Genomic DNA, 17203 nt, shown 5'->3' with positions numbered 1-17203 from the left:
GGGGGGGGCCTCGGCCCGGCCTCGCTGAACGGCTCTCTTTACTCCCGCAGCTTTACGAGAACTTCATCAGCGAGTTCGAGCACAGGTAACGCGCCCGCCCCGCCCCGCCCCGCCCCGCCCGCGTCCTCGCCCCGCTTTAAATCCGGTGCCGCTTCCCTTTCAGGGTGAACCCTCTGTCCTTGGTGGAAATCATTCTGCACGTGGTGAGACAGATGACAGGTGAGCCCGCGGCCCGAGGGCCTGGCGTGGGGCAGCCGGCCCCCGGCGCCCCTCTGACTGCAGCCCCCTCTGTTTACTCCAGATCCCAACGGCGCGCTGACGTTCCTGGAAAAGACTCGGGAAAAGGTGGGCGCGATGGCCCTTGGGCTGCCCGGGGCTCCGGGCCTCTCTTCCGGACGCTTCTGATCTTTCCTCCTTTCGGTGGCTCAGGTGAAAAGCAGCGACGAAGCGGTGATCCTGTGTAAGACGGCCATAGGCGCTCTAAAGCTGAACATCGGGGACCTCCAGGTGACCAAGGTGAGCGGGGTCGGCGGCGGTGCCCGGGCGCTGCGGAGGTGGGGGCGGGGCCGAACAGCCTGCCCTGAACTTCAGCACCCGGGCTTAAGTCGGGCAAGAGGGCTACGTGTGTCCATTCCAGGTCAGCCCCGTGAGCTTCAGAGCCCTGGTAGGACAGACAGGGCCGTCCCTTCTTAGGAGAAGGCAGAGCTGTAGCCACAAAGGGAATGAGAGACTGGTCCGTGTCCAGTGAGTGGAGGCGTTGGCCGGCCGGTCTGCGGCTCTGCTTCCTGGGGAAGGGCTGGGAGGAAGGTCCTACAAACATGGGCCCCGGGCACTCGCGAGCTGGCTTCTCTTCTGCGGGCAGGAAACCATCGAAGATGTCGAAGAAATGCTTAACAACCTTCCGGGTGTGACGTCCGTGCACAGTCGTTTCTATGACCTTTCCAGCAAGTATTATCAGACTATTGGCAACCATGCGTCCTACTACAAGGACGCCCTGCGATTCCTGGGCTGTATCGATGTCAAGGACCTGCCAGGTAACCCAGGGGACGCTCTTTTACTCTGTTCTTGTCACCATGCTCTTCCCAGGTGGTGGCAGGCAGGCCTGCAGGGTCTCCTACTCGGGTTATCTGGGGAAATTAATTCACATGAAAATGGAGGCAGTTGAGGGGTCAGAAACCGAGCCAGTGAAGAGGAAGGCTTCATGAGGCACCTCCGAGGCTACAGGAACGGGCAGGACAGGGACAGGTTCGGCCCCAGCAAAGAAGCCTTACTGATGTCCACCCTTTACAGGCCGTGGGCTTGGACTCCAGCTCTGCTGTTGTTTCCTGCCTCTCAGCCTCAGTCTTGTCTAACTAGAAACCCTCCGAGGGCCCTTCCAGTTCTGGATCTGTGACCTAGAGCTGAGAACACACGAGGCCATAGTGGGATGGCCTTCGTTGTTTGGATTTGATTGTCTCTGCTCCAGAGAGAGAAGGGCTGCTAAGGGCCAAGGAGATAAGGAGGCTGTTGTCGGGGCAGAATCAGAAAGGTGGCCTTCGTGGGTAGGACAAGGGTAGGGAGCTGGATTGAGAATCAAGAGAACAAGGGTGAGGGGAATAGGGGAAGCCATGAAAACTGGAGAGAATTTGGGGCAGGTGCAATTCAGCAATTGTTTTAATGGCTTTCTATTTGTGCCGGGTGCTGAGGGGGAGAGAACATTTAGAAGATACCACCCCTGGAGGCGTCAGGTTAGACAGGAATGTGGGCCACATCCACAGAGAGCCTTGAAGCATCTCTGTGACCTCCTCTCTGTTCAGCCTTCCTCCAGCTGCCTGGTCACACAGCCCATCTGAGCACTCAGGTTGTCCTGGACAGTCTTCCCAATGATGATCTGTGCTCTTGCCCTAAATCAGGTCCGGTTGAAAAGCATTGATTCAGCGCCTACTGAGTGCCAGACACTGGGCCAAGCCCTGGCGATACCCCTGACTTCAAGGGGCTTACAGTCTAATGGGAATTTAAGCCCTGAAGTCTTCCTGTGGTCCCTTTGGGTCAGCTACCCCTGGGGTATAGTTTTGATTCTTTGGAAGTCAAATTCACAGCCACAGTGTATCCTCAGGAGAGGGTAGGGGTGAAACAAAAAGTCCTACCTTGTTTCCCAGAAGCCATCTCTTCTGCTTTCAGTAGGCGTTTGTAGTTTGGGTCTTTATCTCTGAGATACATATCTGGCAAGGTTGCCCGAAACGTGACCTTTACAACTTCATGTTCTGGTTACAGTCGTTGGCAGTCTTCATCCACTTGTTTTTTTCTTGTGTGGATTATGAGGTTGAATTTTCACGTGTGGTAGGGGATCTTGTTTAGGAGGCTCTCTTATTCTAGGGCTTTGTGTGGTCAACGTGACAACACCCACAAAGAGGAGTCTCGGGGGAGGGGGCAAGTCTGGGTCTGAGGACTGCCTGCATCATCTCTGTTAGGTCTGATGAGGCATCTCATATGACCATCTTGCCCCGATTCAGGCCGGATTTTTGGCAGTTTTTCCCACTTTTAAAAGTGCTCCTGGAAAGGGATCCTCTCATGCCTCCTTCAGCGTGGGCCAGGCTCTTCTGGCCATGGCCTGTGTGCCATTCACTAGGATGTTAGGGAAATGTTGATGGGCATTCCTGGGCATCGCTGCATCCCAGCCCAGGCTGCCTGCTTCATAAAGGTTTGTAAATGCGAGGAGGCGATGCCAAGTTTACTAGTCAAGTATCCTTTTTTAAGGTTCCTTTGGCCTCCCCCTAGATGCATCTAGAGGGCGCCTGGAGCCAAGAGGGTCTTAGTTCAGATCCTGCCTTAGAAGCTTCCTAGCTGAGACCAAGAGCAAAGCACCAAACCCCTGGCGTTTTCCATTTCCCTAATTGTAAAATGGGGGTGTCTGTGAGAATAGCCCCACCCTCCAGATTGTGCTGAGGGTCAGAAATCCCAGACTGTAGAACAGCTGGAACGGGGCATGGCCCTCTCTTCCTTCTTCTGTTGGACAGTTGCCTTGTCAAAGTTAGTCTTGGGCTGAAAACCTTGACCTTGCCTGTCGATGCTCTTTGCTGTATCCATTTCCCACCCCAGGAGCAGGGTGTCAGCAGTTTGTCTGGAGTTCGGGTCAGACCACGTTCAGCATCTCATCTCTTCCCACAATCCCAAGCCGAGTCCGTGGCTCAGAGTCTCCGGCCGTCACTGGGGGCTTCCAGGCAGTCGAGAAGTGCTTTTGGCTTCTTGTGCTTCTGGCCTGTGTCTTCCCTGAGAATTCTGCCCATGGGTTCTGTCCCCTAAGCCATCCCTGGTGCTCATCGACCCTCGTGTTCTTCTCTGATGGAAATAAGTGGGGTGGCACCAGGGGCACGTCTCCAGCTCCTCCCTCCACACACCAGGGCAGCCGTCTCTCTGCCCTTTCTCCCCTGCCTTCCCTTGGCCCTGTGTCTGGGGGAGGCCAGAGGGGCTTTCTCCTTCCCAAGGTCAAGTCGGCTCCACAGATCTCTGGTGCTGTCCCCTCTCCTCCTTCCTATCTTCCTTTCTCATCGCCCGTCTCTAGCCACCCCATTCGCCCACAAAAGCACCCAGGGCCCCCCATCGCATAAAGAGTGCTTGGCTATCTCCTCACGCTAGAGTCCTTCTCTTTAGGATGTCTTGCCCACTAGTTAGCTGTACAGGGCACATTGTCACCCTGTAGCCCTTCAAGAGGCTGGCTTCCCTGGGGTCTCCTCCCAGTACCACACCCACAGCCAGGGCCTGATGGATGCGGATGGGATTTGAGTTGGACCAGGGGGATGCCCTGGTGAAAGCTGCCCCTGCAGCCCCAGGAGGGGAGGCCCTGAAGCATGACCTCCCATTGGGATTGTTTCAAGCGGGCTTGGCAGGATCCCTGGGTCAGATCTGTCCAGTCATCGCCCAGAGGGTGGGGCTGCCTTCCCCTGGCAGAGTGGGAGGGACCAAGGTTCTCTTCCCAGACACAGAATTCATCCCAGAGGAGTGAGGCTCCTTTTGCTTCAGAGGGTTGGCATGGCACCAGTCCCCAGAGGCTAGAGTCCCACGGGGGTTAGGATTGTACTTTGTCAGAGAGGCACCAACGTGCGGGCTATTGTTCCTAATTTGGTACCAGGGAAGGCCTCCTGGAGAAGGTGGTGGGTCTAGATTGCCCAAAGGAAGGCGTCGAGTGGGAGAGCTCGAAAACAGAGGGGCTAGAGCCCACTTGGGCAGCACCCAGCCATGTGACCAGAGGCCTTTTGTCACCACAGTGTCTGAGCAGCAGGAGAGAGCTTTTACTTTGGGCCTGGCAGGACTTCTTGGGGAAGGCGTCTACAACTTTGGGGAATTGGTGAGTTGGCTCCAGAGCTGGTGAGGGGTCATGTAGTGAGCAGCGTGTGTGAGCAGTCCTTGGGGCCAATGACGTCTCTGCTCGGCCCACAGCTCATGCACCCTGTGCTGGACTCCCTGAGGAATACGGACAGGCAGTGGCTGATCGACACACTTTATGCCTTCAACAGTGGGAATGTTGAGAGGTTCCAGACCTTGAAGCCCGCCTGGGGCCAGCAGGTGAAGCCCCAAGCCTGGAGGGCCACCCACAGGGGGAGGGGGAACAGAATGAAATTCTAATTGAAACTGAGGTTCCTCAGGGGCTCCGCTGTCCCCAAGGGCCTCCATTGGCTGCCAGCACCCCTCCCTTGTTGGCTTTCTCGTGTGTCTGGAACAGGCAGAGCAGCCACTCATCTATCTCTCCCTCCATACAGCCTGATCTGGCCGCTAATGAGGCCCTGCTCCTGCAGAAGATCCAGCTGCTTTGCCTCATGGAGGTGAGTGTGGGCATCCCCTGGGACGGCCAGGGGGGGGTCCCCTGGCAGGCTGGGGTTCTAGGAAGAGGTGGTCATCCCCAGCTTGGTATTTCAGATGACTTTCACACGCCCCGCCAACCACCGGCAGCTAACCTTTGAGGAGATCGCCCAGAGTGCCAGGGTGAAGGTGAATGAGGTAAGCTCCCTTCTGGGGTCCCAGGGGCACCCCCCACCACCCCACCAACCCACACTTGGCTCTGCCCGTGTAGGTGGAGCTGCTGGTGATGAAGGCCCTTTCAGTGGGTCTGGTGAAAGGCAGCATCGATGAGGTGGACAAGCGGGTGCACATGACCTGGGTGCAGCCCCGAGTGCTGGATCTGCAGCAGGTATGGGGCACAGCTCTGAAAGTCACGGATCGGGGGGAAGGTGGGGAGGGGCAGGGGAAGGAGGCGGGCCAGTGTGGAAGTGCCTGCCCAAGCAGGGGGCACCTTGTGAGGGTGGCTGTGCCCTGGCTTGCCCCCCAGATCAAGGGCATGAAGGACCGCCTGGAGTTCTGGTGCACAGATGTGAAGAGCATGGAGATGCTGGTGGAGCACCAGGCCCATGACATCCTGACCTAGGACCTGGGTGCCCTGCGCAGGCGTGGTTCTCCAGGAGTTTCTGGAGCCCCCATTGGTGTGTGAGGGAAAGACTTGCCCACCCCAGGATTGAGATGTGGGGGTCCTGTTACATCCCCTTCCCCCATCCCAAAGGCAGGAGCTTGGGGCCCTCCAGGTAGAGCATGTTGTTTTTTCTCTCCCCTTGGGTCTAACCTCCTGTACAGATCTGTTTTAGGGTGTGGTACAAGAATATTGCTGAAATAAACATCTCTACCTTGCCTCTCCGGCCCCAGCTTGAGTTCAGGGGGTCTCTTTGGCCTGCTGGGGGCTGGGGGTGAGCCTAGGAAGGACAGAAGTGGGACACAGCCCCGAGAGCCTGTGAAGGCAGTCCTCGCTGGTCAAAAGAAAAATCAGAGGCAGCTTTTGGCAGGAGAGACTTTTAGTGAGTGGGTCTTGGAGGGGTCTCCTGGAGGCAGCTGTAGGGCTTGTTTCAGGGTGCCTCTGTTACCCCGAACTTTTCTTGTAGCTGTGGAGGTTTGCTAATATCCATCCTGGAGGAGCGAGGAAAGTCAGGAAGAAGACCACCAGAGCGACCGCCTGCTCCTGTGGGGGAGGGGGGAGATGGCGCATTAATCACCTGCCATGCGCCAAGCACTGTGCAGACATCCCATCTGATCCGCACTGCAACCTGGGTGCTGTTATGACCCTGTCTCAGAGGTGGCCTGTCTGCTGCCCCACTAGCTACTTGGGGAAGGAACCAGCTCCTAATGGTGGCTGGGAGGAGGCCAGTCTTTTCCCCTTCTCCTGCCTTCCCCTCCCTTCCAAGGAGTCCCTGTCATCAGACTCAGCAAGGTCCTTGGTGGGCTCTGCTCTGTCCCACAAAGGGAAGGGCTCCTTGCCTGTCTGACCTTCACTCAGCCAGGCCTCCTTCACCATCCCCCCAAAAAAGGCCTTCCAAAAGACAGCCAAGGAGGCCACAGTAAGATTAGTCAAGGTCAGAAGACAGTCCCTCTGGTCAGTCCCACCAGCAAATGGGGAGGGTGCAGAACAGAGACTCGGGGCTACAGCCCCATTCCTCGGGGATGTCTTGGGGCGGGGGGGGCCCTTGCCGACAGTGGCAGCCAATAGATGGGGCAGAAAGAGCAATGACCAGGAGACATATTCACGCTGTGTGACCTGGTGCTAATCACAGCCTCTCTGGTCAAACCAAGGAGCTGGAGTAGATCAATAGTGAGGTGTTGGGAGAGACCACCTCTCGTGCTCCGGGCACCCATATAAGGTCCTTCAGGAGGGGAGCAGAATGTCAGGTTGCTCAGCATTCTCTGGGGTCATCCTTTGCCCCCTGTAGGGCTCATGCCCTAGACGCCCTCCAACCCCACTACTGGCTGATAATTAAATATTAAGGGACTGGTCCTTTGGAGCTGGAACATGGAAACAGATGGCCCTCCTAAATTCTCCAGATGGGAGGTTTTCTCAGCAGCTAGGATGTACCCTTTGTGGGATCACTGGAAAATGAGGCCAGCTGAAAAGGAAGCCTTTGGGCTGACCACCCTGGCCCTGCCCCCTCAGTTTTGGAGCCTACTGCTCTAAGTTCCTCAGGGCCTATCCCTCCCAGCGTTGTCTGCCTGACCTTCCTTGGGGCCACAACCCCCTCTTCTCAGGGTCACTTACGCCAGTGCTTGTTGGATCCCTGGCTGGCCGGGCAGAGATGTGAGCCCTGGGAACCAGCTGGTTCCTCAGGGAGGCCTGGAGTAGGCTTGAGGCTCTCATCAGACTCAGCATGGTCCTCCGTGGGCTCTGCTCTGTCCCACACAGGGAAGGACTTCTTGCCTGTCTGACCTTCACTCAGAGGGTGGTGCCAGAAAGCAGCAGCTGTCCTTGTCACAAAAGCCTGAGAGACGGGAGGGGGAGGCTGGCTCCAAATGCCAGGCATAGCAGCTGCCTGGGGGAGTGGCCTCCCCCACAGGAGGGCCCACCTTTGGTCCCTGGCCCTCAGATTGCAGTGAACTCTGGGGACTTGAGGCCCAGACCCACAGCATTGCCTGAGATGACAGGGAAGCTTGGGGATGTGAACCAGGGAATCCTGGCTCTAACCTCGTTCCCTAAAATTTCCATCAATTAGTCACAAAAGCATAGATTTAGAGCTCAAGGCAACCCTAGAACTCACTCAGCAGAAGGGAAAAGTGCCTGAGGATCAGTGCCTCGCCCAGGGTCACAAAGGGTCTCTGGCAAGGTAACTAGCAGTGGTGGCCAGAACTCAGCCTGGCCTTGATGGCATTCCCTGAATGAACTTGTCATCTGTACAGCAGCTCTGGCAAGTAGGAAGCAGGTGGACCTCTTCCCCTGGGAGTCATCCATCCTGAACCCACCGGGTGGGGAGACGTCCTTGGCTTGGGCCCTGGAGCCAGCCCGACAGTACACCCGGCATCGGGCCAGGGTACAAGCAAGCAAAGTAAGCTAGGCACCGGGATTCTGTGTCTCCTTCCTCCAGTCAGCCCCATCACCCTACACGATCTGTCCTAAACGTGCCCAGAACGGAGCACAAAACCAGTTGTGATGCAGCTCTGCTTTTACTCTGATCTACCCAAGATCCCCATGGCTCAGCATTTCCCGAGGATGGAAAGGACAGCTTGCTGCCCGGTCACGCTGCCAGCCTCCCACCCCCGCCTGCCCTTTTCTCCCCTCTCTTCATTCTTTGAAGGTGGCATGATGCCCTAGACCTGGAGTCAAAGGCCAGCTTCACAGCTTACTACCCATGTGGCCCTGTCACGTCACAAACTGTCCTTGGCCTCAGTCTCCGGTAAAATGAGGGCTCTTTCAAGCAGTAATCCAGAAACATGGGACCCTTTAGTAGAAAAGAGAAGGCAAGGTTGGAATGGAGACTAGCTTGGAGAAGGGAAGCAGATTGACTGGAAGGTATGGCTGGCTTCAGGGTGCTCGGCTGTGACGGTCCAACCCAGGATGGACTTTCCCCTCGTCCTCCCTCCATCTTGAGAAGCTTGCGCTTCTGGTCCCTTTCAGTCTGCATCATTCACTCTGTATGTTCACTCTCATAGACCCACAGCCGAGAAGGGAATACTGTACTCTCAAAGAATGACTAGCAAACCTTACCGGCCTCTGGTGAGGGTGCCACACTGTGCAGGGTGCTAAAGGCCCAGAGACGCAGGAGAGGTTCCCTGCCTTCCAGAGGAGGAAGACAGCATGTTCAGAAACATGAACATTATGTACAAATGCGCCTAAGCTAACTGACAGACGCCATGAGACGTCAGGGGCAGGCCCCAGAAAAGGTCTTAACTGGAAGGGGAGTTGGGACTTTCACAGCCGAGTGGAGGAGGGAGGATGATTCATGCAAAGTCTTGGGGTGGACTGGCAAGATGTCTCTGCCTAGTAGAGCAGAGAGAGAAAGAGCCCAGGAAGCACCATCTGGGATCAGTCCCTAGAAGGGCCTGGGGCCCAGACGCCCCCAGTAACATTCCTCAGGCCCTGATTCTCTGCCCTGTTGCTGAGAGAGGGAAGGGCTCAGAACCTCAGGGCCACAGTTCCTGAGGCTCTAGTGCCCTTCTCACTCAAAGACACCCTCCAAACCCACAACCTGAGTCACACCCCCTCTCTTAGGCTCTGGCCACCTCACCAATGCAGCCTTCCAATTAGAAGATTATGTCTGCCCCACCCCTGCCGTCTGAGCAGGGATCAAGGTGGGGTGGGGAAGATCCCCCTAGCCGTGATCCAGTCCGTGGGTGTTAGCCCTCTCTCCTCCCCCGTCCCCCACAAGTGACAGAAAATTACAGGGCTTCAATAAGAAGGATGGGGGCTGGACCAGGGCGAGGCTCCCTGGGCAGCGTGGTTGGCCAGCCGCCCTCTCCACGGTCCCTCCCCTGCCCACATTAATGATGCTGATACTTAGGGAGGGCTGGCCAACCAGCACCCTGGGGGAGCTGTTCAGCCCCCATCTTTGAGGGTGGGGTGCAGGTAGTGCCCCCCCCAGCTGGCAATCAGTGAGCTTTGAGAGTGTCAGTCTTTCTAATCCCTTCCTGTAATCCTGTTTGCCCCACAGCCTACCCCCCACCCCAGCCCATAATTACCCCCTTGTACTCTGGGGCTGCTGAAAGAAGCATTTATGTGGAGGAGGAAGAGGGGTCTATTAGTGGGCCCAGCTTGCTTCCTCTTAGTGATAAGCCACAGGCACCGGGAGGTGACCCTAGGTAGCTTCCTCTTAGCCCCTCTCCTTCAGAATGATTTGAGGGTGAGGTCTGACTTGGCTAGTGACTACTTGAGTCCAGCTGGGGGTAGGGGATAGGAAGGGGCAGGAGGAGGGCCCCAGAACAGAGGACCAGGGCAGCTACCCTCAGCAAATTCTCCTTCCCTGGCTCCCCCATGGGGGTTACTGCCAAACCCAGGGAGGCAGAGAGTCCCTGGGTGTGCATTGGGCAGGCAAGCGGGCAGAGGCAGAGACTCCCCAAGAATCCCAGCCTTGGACCCAGCAGGCATCCCATCAGATCCTTCTGTAAAGTCTCAGAGGCCAGAGACTGTGTTGCCCTGATCTGGGAGCCTCTGGACGACACCGTTTCTGTGTGGGGGTACTTTTTAGGAATAACTTTCTAATTTCCCCTTGTGTCAAGCCCAAATAAGCTTTTTTTTAATGTTATGGCTCTGAGGCCAAGGTTTGGTTTTTTTCCTCTTATTCTGGGAGAATAGCATATACTTGGCTGGGACTCAGCCCAGCCAAACACTAAGCAGCTGACAGTAGCAGCCCTCAGCCCTCCACTCCCACGGCCCACTGCCCCCACCCAGGTCCATCCTGTAAAGCAGATCAGAGCAAGGTTAAGCCCTCTTGAGCCAGTCTTTCTTATGCTTGAAGGCTCCTAGGCCAGCCTTCCTTCTCCATCCAAACATCTGAGGTCTTTACTGGATGCGGCATGTCCCATTCCTAGGCCATCTCCACCAGGCCCCTCCTCTGGACCCTCTCCTACCCACACAAGGCAGGCCCTGCTGAGCACTTCACACAGATTAACTCATTTATTGTGTGACCTGGCAGAGAATAGCCAATGGACATTTCGTATGTGCCTCTTGCACGCCAAGTATTGTGCTGAGCGCCAGGATAAGCACTTAGCATCCAAACAAAGGCCAAAAAGACAGTCCCGCTTCTCAAAAACCCACTGTCCAATAGAAGAAGCAACATACAAACACGCTAGATTCAGGCTATATTGGAAATAATTAGCAGAGGGAAGGCCCTAGAATTATGGGGCCCCAGAAAGGTTTCATGTAAACGTGGGGCATTAGCAGGGACTTAAAGGAAGCCAAGGGAAGGGGGGGGGGGGGAAGAGGGGAGGGAGAAGCTTCCATGCCTGGAACTACCAGCCAGAGGGGAGAGCAACAGGCCAGGTCACTGGATTTCCAGTGCCTGGCCAAACAGGATTTCTCTTTGACCCTGGAAGGGATGGGGAGCTGAGTGGGGGTTAGCATGGCCATATCTGTGCTTTATGAGGGGAAACATTGGAGGCAGGCAGACCCCCCCCCACACACACACACCCAACAGTTACTACCATAGTCTGGGCATGAGGTGATGAGGGCCTGTGCAGGGTCGGGGAGAGAAGGGTCAAATCAGCAGGCCTTAGTATTTGGCTAACATGGGGAGGGGGGGCAGGCGATGAGAAAGGGAAGGGTCAGGATAACTCCTAGGTGGTTTTTGTTGTTTTGGGGGGCACAAGCAGAGTTAAGCAGCTTGCCCAGGGTCATATGGATTTGAACTCAGGTCCTCCTAACTCCAGGGCTGGTCCACTGCACCTAGCTGTCCCTAACTCCTAGCTTCAATGTCATGTGGGTGACTGAGAGTGGGCAAGCTTGGAAGGGCCTTGGAAGGAAGGACAGTGAGTGGAGTTTGGGACAATTTGAGTTTCAGAAGCCTGCTGGGTGTTCGGTTCAATGTGTCTGAAAAGCAGATGTAGACGTGAGACAGAGGTCGGTGAGGGTCGTCCATGGGAGCTAACGAGATCCTCAAGTGAAGGGGTGAAGAGGGCCCAGGACAGAGCCCTGAAGGACACCCACAGCTAGAGGGTGTGGCCTGGAGGAGGACCCAGCAAAGGAAACAGTAGAGGAACTGTCAGAGAGGGATGAGGAGAGTGGGGCAGTCCCCAAAAACCTAGAAAAGAAGGTAAGCACCAATGGCCCCCGCCACAGAGAAGTTAGGGACAAAGAGGACTGAGGAAAGGTGGGTAATCACTCCAGAGAGAGCAGTCAGAAGTCAGCCTGTAGAGCTAAACAAAGAGAAGGAAGGAATCAGAGGTACCAAGGGTTTAGCTGTAGAAGGGAGGAGGGATGTGGGATGGCAGCTGGAGGTAGAAGGGAGGGGGGCGGGGGCATTCTGGTGGGCAGTAGGGAAGTGGCCAGTACGAGGAGAGGGAGTGAAGACAAGGGTGGGGGGCTGACAGAGGGGGCAACTTCTGGAAGGAAATGAGATGGAAGGGGGTGTCTTGTTCTTTCAGAGTGTTTAGTCTTGGCAAGGGGAAGAGTGACCTCTTCAGGTGAGATATAAGGCACCTGAGAGGGCGCTCCCAGCTAATTGTCTGAAGTGTTCTCTCTGTAAAATAAAGTAGAAGAGGGGAGCCATGGGTGGTTAGAGGAGGGATGAGAAGTTGGGAAGAGCCTCTGTGGAGGATGGGAGAGGGAGTGATGATGGAGGTCCAGCAGGATCACCTGTGAGGTGATCAGCTGTGAGGGGCCAGTCAGGACATTTGGGATTTTCTCCAGCTTTGTTCAGCTGTAGGTGAGGAGGAGCAAAGACAGCCCCCGGGGGGAGTGACCCAAGGCTGAGTCTCGGCGGGGCAGAGGATGGTGGAGCAGAGCCCTCCCTCAACCCCTTCACAGCTCACAGCCCACTCTTCTCTAGGCCAGGATGGAAGAAGAGGGTGGGAGGTTGGCTGGAGCATTCCTCATCACAATGTCCTTGGGGAGATTAATTAGCTGGTTATTCTCCTCATCTCTAGAGTTTGACTATAGTTAAGGAGTTTTGGTCATCACCAGCTAGGTGGTGCGCCTGTGCTCCCAGTGGGTGGAAGTAGGAGCAAGGACACTAGGGACCCCTCAACCAGCAGTTCTGTCCTGGTTTGTCTAATACCTATCTTCCGCCTCCTTCTTTCTTCCTTCTTCCTCCTCCTCTCCTTCCTCCTCCTTCCTCCTCTCATTTCTCCTCTTCCTCTTCCTTCCTCTTCCCTCCTCTTCCTTCTTCCCCCTCCTCCTTCCTCTTCTTCCCCTCTTCTTTCTCCTCCCTTCTCCACTCTGTTTCCCTGGAGGGCATGACTTCTGGACAATTCATCCTTACACATCCAAACAGACACTTGTGAGCACTTGGCACCACCCAGTGTCCAGACTGGGAGTCACAGGCTCAGCCTAAAGGCAGAAGGGTCCCCTGTGGGAGGGGTTCTGGGAGCCTGGCAGGTGCTACAACCCACAGACCTCCGTTGGGGCACTTTATTCTTTTTTTCCCATTAGGGGAAGTGACCTATAGCCCCTTGTGACTTCAAGCCACTTCTCCTGTCTTGGGTCTCAGTTTCCCCAAATGTACAGTTTTGCTCCCACTTCTGACCTTCTATGACTTTTGTTTCACTGAGGCCACGACAGAAGCAGGTCCACATGTAGCTCAGGGTGGTAATAGGATGGACAACCAGCATCCCAGAGCTGGCAGGGACCTCTGAAGCCATCCAGCCCAACTGCCTCTACAGTATTCCATAGTCCAGGTCATTTGAGGGAAATAGGGATATTTAGCCTGGGTCAAAGAAGATAGGGTGGGGGGAGCATTAGAACTGCCTTCAAGTATCTGTAGACTTCCAGAACTAGCAGTTAGGACACCTGGATTCAAGGTCCAGCCCTGCCCTTGGCTTCCATTTCTCCATCTTTCCTGGAGATGGACAGATGGAGAAATGTTATTAATAATAACACTAACAATAACTAGCATTTACATAGCACAATTTGCAAAAGTTTATTGATGTTATCTCACATGATCTCTACAATAAGCCTCAAGGTAGGTGTTATTATTACCCAAGCTTTACAGAAAGGGGGAAGGAAACTGAGAGATGCTGATGACTTACCTGGTATCATCCAGGAACAAGATTCAAACTCAGATCTTGATTCTAGGTTTTTAGGACATCCCTCCCCGATCCTGGCTGTCTTCCTCCCTCTCTGCCAACTCCTCCTCAGTCTCCTTTGCCGGATCCTCCTCCAGATCCTTCCCTCTAACCACTGGTGTCCCTCAGGTCCTGTCCTGAGCCATCAGCTCTTCTTCCTCTATACTAATTCACCTGGTGACCTCATCAGCTCCCATGGATTTAATGACAGTCTTTGCACTGATGATTCTAAAATCTACCTTCCCAACCTCCAATCTCGCATCTTCAACAGACATCTCAAACTGGATGTCCAGCAGGCACATTTAGGGTTATATATACTCAATATGCAAAACAGAACTCATCTTTCTCCCAGGGAAAGAGCTGGACCTATAAACCCTCCACTCACCCATTCTCTATTACTGTAGAATAACAGATTCCCAACATAGGACTCAGTCTGGACTCCTCTCTCTTTCTCATCCTCCAAATACAATACGGTCATTTTAGATCTGTCATTTTACCTCTGTGGCATCTTCACCTCTGCAGCATCTCTGGTCCATTTCACCTCTGCAGCATCTCTGGTCCATTTCACCTCTGCAGCATCTCTGGTCCATTTCACCTCTGCTGCATCTCTGGTCCATTTCACCTCTGCAGCATCTCTGGTCCATTTCAAACCTGGGCATCTGGTCCATTTCATGTCTGGGCATCTCTGGTCCATTTCACCTCTGCAGCTTCTCTTAAATACTTCCCCTTCTCTCCTCTGAGACTGCCCCCACCCTGATGCAGATGATCATCACCTCATACCTGGAGTATTATCATCCTCCTGGGGGAGGAGGGGAGGCAGTCTGCCTGCCTCAAATTCAGTCCATCCTCTAATTAGCTGTCAAATAGCCTTTCTAAAATACAAGTCAGATCATGTCATCCCCCTACTCAATAACCCCCAGTGGCTCCCTATCACCTCTAGGAGCTATTACAAAATGCTCTGCTTGGCATCCAAAGCCCTTTATCACCTGGCCCCTTCCTACCTCTCCAGTCTTCTCATACCTTCCTCCCCAACACCTAGTCTTTGATCCAGTGACAACGACCTCCCAGCTGTCAGTAATAACAAGATCCTTGCACATCTGGCCATCCTCCATGCCTGGAATGCTCTCTTCCCTCTGCTCAGACTAATGACCTCCTTGGCGTTCTTTAAGTCCCAACTTAAATTCCACCCTCTTCAGGAAGCTTTCCTCAACCCCTCTTATTTCCAGGTACTTCCCCATTGATCATTTCCTATTTGTCCTGTCTAGAGCTTGTTTGTATATATTTGTTTGCTTGTTTTCTCCTTGTTTTTTCTTGTTTTCTTGTTTTGGGAGGGAGGTGCTTTTATTGTCCCCATTTTACAGATGAAGAAACAAAGGCAGCCACATTTGTATTTAGGTAGTTGAGTTTCCAGGCCCTCTAGTGCGTTGTGTACTATGGTGCCACCTGGCGGCTAGCCAGCTTCAAGGACTCCCAACTCCTAATTCTTGCTGTTCTCTCACCCAAGAATTAGGGGAGAACCAGAATCTGGTTCATGGTTGGCAGGGACCTCAGAAGCCTTCCATCTTCAGAGCCTCTGGTTTTCTCCACTTCTCAGAGCCCCTCCCCATTACACACCCACCTGACCCCTCCTCTGCCTGATTGTCCATACATACCTCCGACTCTTCCCTCAGACTCCCTTCTCTGATTATCTTTTCCCTACACACACACAGCCCTGGGGGAGCGGCCAAGGCCTCAGGGGATGGCCAGAGCCCTAGGGGAGTGACGGAGGTCTCAGGAAGTGACCAAGGTGCAAGGACTAACTAAGACTCTAGGAAAGGACCCAGGAAAGCCTCCTGGAGGGTAACAGAGCAGCACTACAGCCTGGTCTGAGGCTATTGGGCCTATTTGATGGAATCCTAATAAAGCTGCTCCCAGCCCTAATATTCAAACTTCATTATAGGCCTGGCCCCACTGAGCAGCAGACCCACCGTACCCACTGTACCTACCCACCCCCCCCCCCCTCCAAATGCCCTAACTTTTTTGTATCTGCCTCACTGCTCACTGGAACAACAGGTGTGTCCCTGAACTCTTAGTTCCCACAGAAACAGCAAGTGTGTCCATGTGATAGGAACCCAGCTACTGCCTCTACCTGGTCACTGCCCCCAGACCCATTCCCACAGAAACAGGTATATTCTTGTATTCAATAACAGTCACATCATCCATCTTGCCCAAGACAAGACCACAATACCTAGCTATCTGTCTTAACCAGACAGGGTCACAATAGCTAGCTAGTTGGAGAGCAGCATGACCAGAATGTTTAACCACCGAACCATAGATGGGACCCCCTTCTGCCTTTTTGCTATTAATCATATTCCTCTATTCTATGTAAATTTTGATTATGCAATCAGCATCTTTACCCTATACAAATTCATCTTGCTTTCTCTGAAGTTGCTGGTTCCTCTTGGAACTCAGCCCGCTTCATGAGAGGCGTCCGTCTCAATAAATGCCTGCACTTGGATTAGAGGTGCCCCCCCCCAAGAGGACCAGTAGCATCACAGCAGCTGGTGTCTTGCCTTCTGAGAGAACTGGACTGAAGTAGGACAGAGCCAAACACTCTCTCCCTGCCTCAGGGTGCCTGGTGATGGGCTGGGATGCAGTGGATGGCCTTGGTGGCTTCCATGCCTGACAAAGTTCTGGTATTCCTCAGCGCCTGCTTCAAGTGCCTTCATGGCTGTTGGAGCAAAGTGTTCCTGGGGAAAGTCTTCCCCTGTTTAGGGTAGACACCCCCTAACTCACCAACAGGTCTGATGACTGTCACCCTGGTTTAGCCCACCTTTGGAGATGATCTGGAGACTCGAGAAGTGGGGTGGCCACTTCCAATGCTGTGGCTTCTTGGAGAGGAGAAAGGGGAGAGCTGAGTGAAGGCGAATGGGCAGTCCTGCTCACACCAGAGTCAATGTTGGGTCCATACACAGTAGGTGCTTAATAAAGGCTTGTTAACTGATTAATCCAGGGGTGTGGGAAGTCAAGACCCTGCACTAAGTACCTTCCACAATGAGGTGAGAACATCTCCACTGAATCTTAAACCAAATGAGAACATCCTAGTTACCAGGCAGGGTTAGCTTTAGAGTCTGCAGGCCTTTGCATGAGAGAAAACAGAATGATCAATCCCAATAGAAGGGGCAGGTGTTGGTCTGGGAGATCAATTAATGCCTGAGGACAAAAAGGGTCTGAAGGCTGTATTTGAACTCCAGGCCTACACCCACTGCATCACCAGGCTCCCAGGGAAAGGGAAAGTCCTAAGAGAAAAGGAAAGAAGGAAGAGAATGCTGGGAGGGTGAGGGGGGATGAAAGGCAGAGCAGACAGAGCTCCAGACAGCTTTGAAAGTTACAGGTTGAGTGGCTCTTGTATTTAAAAAGGAGAGACGGATGGACACACTGGAGTTCCCTTTTTTTTTTGCTGTATATATTTGGAAATACACCTTTTATTGGGGGCTTGTTAAAATCGCAGTAGTTTTTGTTTTTGTTTTTGTTTTTTTTGAGGAAAAAAATGCAGATCTGCTAAACTCAAAGCCCCGGTTAATAAGCTGCAGGACCTACTGCTTCCCCAGGGCCCAGAGCAGGCGCCCCAGTTAATAAGCTGCAGGACACCCTGCTGACACCAGGGCTCAAAGCAGGTGCCCTGTTTGGACTTTCTCACTTGACTGCTCAGCCCGGTGCAGACACA

At 54.0% G+C, this 17203-nt stretch overlaps 1 protein-coding gene across 1 annotated transcript in view; it reads left to right on the top strand.

Moving 5' to 3' along the window:
* PSMD13 (proteasome 26S subunit, non-ATPase 13) overlaps window positions 1–5657 on the top strand; it is a 6111-nt gene extending 454 nt beyond the window's left edge. Inside the window, exons 3-13 of the mRNA XM_069107974.1 lie at window positions 51–85; window positions 164–219; window positions 302–345; window positions 430–516; window positions 863–1034; window positions 4245–4324; window positions 4417–4542; window positions 4737–4799; window positions 4894–4974; window positions 5048–5164; window positions 5303–5657. Coding sequence (XP_068964075.1) covers window positions 51–85; window positions 164–219; window positions 302–345; window positions 430–516; window positions 863–1034; window positions 4245–4324; window positions 4417–4542; window positions 4737–4799; window positions 4894–4974; window positions 5048–5164; window positions 5303–5398 — 957 coding nt within the window. The 3' untranslated portion in view covers window positions 5399–5657. The remainder of the gene's footprint in view (window positions 1–50; window positions 86–163; window positions 220–301; window positions 346–429; window positions 517–862; window positions 1035–4244; window positions 4325–4416; window positions 4543–4736; window positions 4800–4893; window positions 4975–5047; window positions 5165–5302) is intronic.
* Window positions 5658–17203: the final 11546 nt, after the last annotated feature.

The sequence above is a fragment of the Petaurus breviceps genome, unplaced genomic scaffold, assembly GCF_028583685.1.
Source record: "Petaurus breviceps papuanus isolate PSGF00001 unplaced genomic scaffold, PetGlider_PUasm1.0 90317, whole genome shotgun sequence".
Taxonomy (NCBI): Eukaryota; Metazoa; Chordata; class Mammalia; order Diprotodontia; family Petauridae; genus Petaurus; species Petaurus breviceps.
This window is presented reverse-complemented; position numbering and strand designations above follow the sequence as displayed.